Here is a 3,656-nt window from a genome sequence, read left to right as displayed (position 1 = left end):
GGCTACCCGCCCGCGCGCGCGCGCGCGTTTAGAGACTGGTGGCGCCATCCTGGAGTTGGAAGATTATCTAGTGGAGGAGGAGGATGGCGCGTCATTTCCTGGGGCCAGATTTCGCCGAGTGTCCGCTCTTTACCAATATCTTTCTCTATGCTTGCGCCCCGAAAAGCGCCCGCTGTCGAGGAGCAGAGAGCGGATGACAGTTTTATTTCATATGGCAATATACGAGGTGTTCGAGCCAAAACGGGTCTCCGAATGAGCATTGTGTTTGCACTAGGCGTGGGATATACGATAAATGATTTTTTTTTCTGGGACGCTCAAGTAGCACCACTGTTATGTATTTGACTTTCATGCGCTGTCTTTTAGAGCTTTAAGAAAAAACTACTCGGACGATACCTTGTTGCGAACACTCTAGCCGGCCGTTTGTCAAAGTGACCTACAACTTTTAAATAGACACTTTTTTTAAGAAATCAGTCAGAAGAATGAAAATACAGCACCAAAACTTTTTCCAAGAAAACTTCCTGACATCCGTGTTTTTTTTTTGGAAAGCAATCATTTTTTTTTGACGCGAAATAGCCTTGCCGTGTTTGTTGCCTGAATACCGCTAGCGGTATTCGTTCTGTCCTGTAGCGTATCTGCGCAAGCCCGTTTTTTTTTTTTTTGAACCGCTGATGTTCCGACTTTAGAGCTTTGGCGCTATCACCGAACACCAGCCAGCCGCGCTGTCGCCGACTGTCGAACCTCCGAACGAAGCGTTCGTAGCTAGCTTGAGCCGCGTATGGTATCCGTGAGCCGTCGGAGTGCGACACTCTGTCGGTGCTACAACACTCGCAAAACCCGGTGACCCGACACTCGCGTCTTTCCCCGAAAGGGGACAGCGGGAGCCTTGGGCGAGCCGGCCACTCCCTCTCTGGCTGCTACCTGCAAGTAGCACCTGGGTGCCACTTGCCGCCCCCCGCCAAGTGGGGTGGGGGGGGGGGGGCTCCGAGATTGCAGCGGCGGGGCCAGTAGGTCGCGGGCGGGACGCAGGAGAAAGAAATACGGACGCTCGTAATGATCCCTGAAGGCCGGTCTGCAACTGCTTCCCCTCCTACTTAGGTCAACATGGCGACGGGTGCCAGCCAGAGGCTTACTATCCTCTACACCGGGGTATGCGAAGAAGAGAACCAGACAAGGGAGCACAAAAGGGGACGCGTGTCGGCGACATAAAAGGGAGAGAACAAGGTTGGAGAATAAAAGGCAGGAAAAACCTGAAGAGAAGTGAACGCAAGGAGCATGAATAGAAATGTGCGCGACACAGCCCAGACTGAAGGCAAGGTCGGACGAGAAGCGGGAGAGCCGGGAAAAGGTGGGCAAAAAAACAAGGGAAAGAAGAAAGGTTTAAGCGAAGTGATTGAAAAACTCATCACGGCACATCTTAGAAGCGGACGCACACTCGGAGAAAAGCGTCAACAAGTGCCCCACCGAGTGAAAAAATTACAAAAAAATGACAAAACACGGCAGGGGGGAAAAAGAAATGAACGAATGCAAAGAAAGGCATGTGCCACGTGGCAAGACGTCACTGCTGCTATCACGTGACCATAACCACGCCACCTTTTAAAAACCGAGTTCCGAAGTAGTTCGTGCAGTGTTTTCAGGAAGCTACCAACCTCCGACAACACGACTGCATGGCTACGGCATCAGCGATGGGACCGCGTTATGACCCCAAATTTCTGATCGAGCTCGTGAGGCCACATCGGTTCCTTTGTGACAATAGACAAGCGGATTTTAAAGACACCCAGATGAAAGAAAATCGATGGGATTTGATCTGGAAAGAGATGAGGATAACAGGTGAGTCCACTTTCTTGTGTATTTTCGTCGGACACACTAAGTGATCATGAAATCATTTCAAGCGACGCTGCGGCAAAAAAAATTAGGAATATAAAGGACCGGTGGCGCCGGCTAAAAAATCTTAAAGATGCTGCCACGAAGTCTGGCGCTGGGGTGTCCGACGTCCCCAGTATCACATGGAGGTACTTCGGAATAATGGAGAGCCTGATGGCGAAGGAGTGCCTTGGCACGTAAGTAAAACAAGGGACGGCGGGGACTCCACGACAGGTGGACTGCACGTAGATTATTGGAAACATTGATACAGATACGTGTAACTTTTTTTTTCTTTGTTTCAGGGTTGAATCGAATTTGGTGCTGCCAGAGCCGCGCTGCGATGACACAGAAGAGTAATTATCCGCATTAAATTACATAAAACCCATGGAATTGGGATTCCATTTGAAGGAGTTAGTACAAATAATGCAACGTACACGATGGTGAATAAAATTAACTTGCAGGGGGGATGCTCCAGCCTCTGGCTGCGGTGCGACGCCGGGCAATATTCTGGCTCATGTTCGTCATCGTCGAGTTGCTATAATTCGGAATGAACTCTTTCTACTAACTCTCTGCATGCGCTGTACAAAGTGTCTGTGCATCTGAAATCTCAATAACTGTTTCTACCTTATTTTTAAAGGGCTTCCGATCAAGACAACCATGAAGGTCGCACAAGGTATTGCAAATAGTCTTAGCTGACGTTTCTGTGCGCTTATTGGATTCGGTGCTTTATTTTCAGCTGTATCCCTGTGGATACTAGTGGCACTAATAATGATTCCTTTGAGGAGGTCATAACGAATGCGCCTCAGACACAGCGGACGCAAAACAAACCTTCGGGATGCCCTCAGAAACCGAACAAGTAAGTCATACTTGACTCATATGCATTTGCTGAGTATTAGGAAATAACAATGGCCGCCAAAGTAGCTACATACAGGCGTTCCAGGTAAATGTAAAAAAAACATAACGTGTCCTAGGCTGGTGAAACTCAGTCCTTTTGAGAGTCGTGTAGCCAGTCTGGAGTATATTTCTTCGTACTGAAAAGTTACTTAAGCTTCGCAAAAAAAGTGTGGATAAGAAAGTTGTAGGGCACCTCGAAAACAGCCGGCTGAAATGTTTGCAATTAGATATTGTTTACGGGGCCTTATTTATCGCCCATGGAAGAGAGCGCGTGAAATTCAGAATTTATCATTGCTTAGTGGCGCTACTTCAGCACCCCAGACGCTAACTCAAAAGAACAAAATGCACTTACCGTATTTTCCGGTGTATAAGATGCGGTTTTTTGTGAAAAATCTTGCTGGTGCGTCCTTTACAAGGGTGCGTCTTATATGCGAATTTTTTTGTTTTTTTTTTGCGAGTTCAGAAATTACTCAGGTTCATGCTCAAGCTTTTTTCACCGAAAAGATATCACTACCAATGATGTAGTAGTAACACGGTTAATACTTCAATATGGGAACCGCCGTGCGCAACTTTTTTTAGGTGAACTTTATCATGAAATGGCGGGGATGACGACTTCCAGAATCGCAAATACGCGGTCGTTTTGGAGGAGCAAGCAAAAGTAATGTGAAATTCCAAAAGATGGCGACAGTCGCGCTTCTCGCCATTGTCAAAACAAGCCAAGCCGGCGTTCTTTTTCAGTCATTCTTTGCAACTTCGCAACCGTGTACGTATTACGTCTGTGTTGGTGGCTTCGGTGTGTGTTTTCTACTACCTACACTTGTAGTGCTCGGTCTTACTACAGTATGCCACCGAAGTTGTGCAAGAGCTACACCGCAAAGCTAAAATTATCTGTGGTCGAGTAT

General features: G+C 47.5%; 1 protein-coding gene across 1 annotated transcript; it reads left to right on the top strand.

Annotated features, from left to right (window-relative positions):
- The first annotated feature begins 1,792 nt into the window (after window positions 1-1,792).
- LOC149355916 (uncharacterized) lies at window positions 1,793-2,463 on the top strand. The gene is made up of 4 exons (XM_089576217.1): window positions 1,793-1,827; window positions 1,914-2,057; window positions 2,163-2,213; window positions 2,322-2,463. Exons 1-4 carry the CDS (start codon window positions 1,793-1,795, stop codon window positions 2,461-2,463), a joined length of 372 nt encoding a protein of 123 aa, XP_089432343.1.
- Window positions 2,464-3,656: the final 1,193 nt, after the last annotated feature.

The sequence above is a fragment of the Amblyomma mixtum genome, chromosome 3 (assembly GCF_055824585.1).
Source record: "Amblyomma mixtum isolate Tamu chromosome 3, ASM5582458v1, whole genome shotgun sequence".
NCBI classification, from domain to species: Eukaryota; Metazoa; Arthropoda; class Arachnida; order Ixodida; family Ixodidae; genus Amblyomma; species Amblyomma mixtum.
This window is presented reverse-complemented; position numbering and strand designations above follow the sequence as displayed.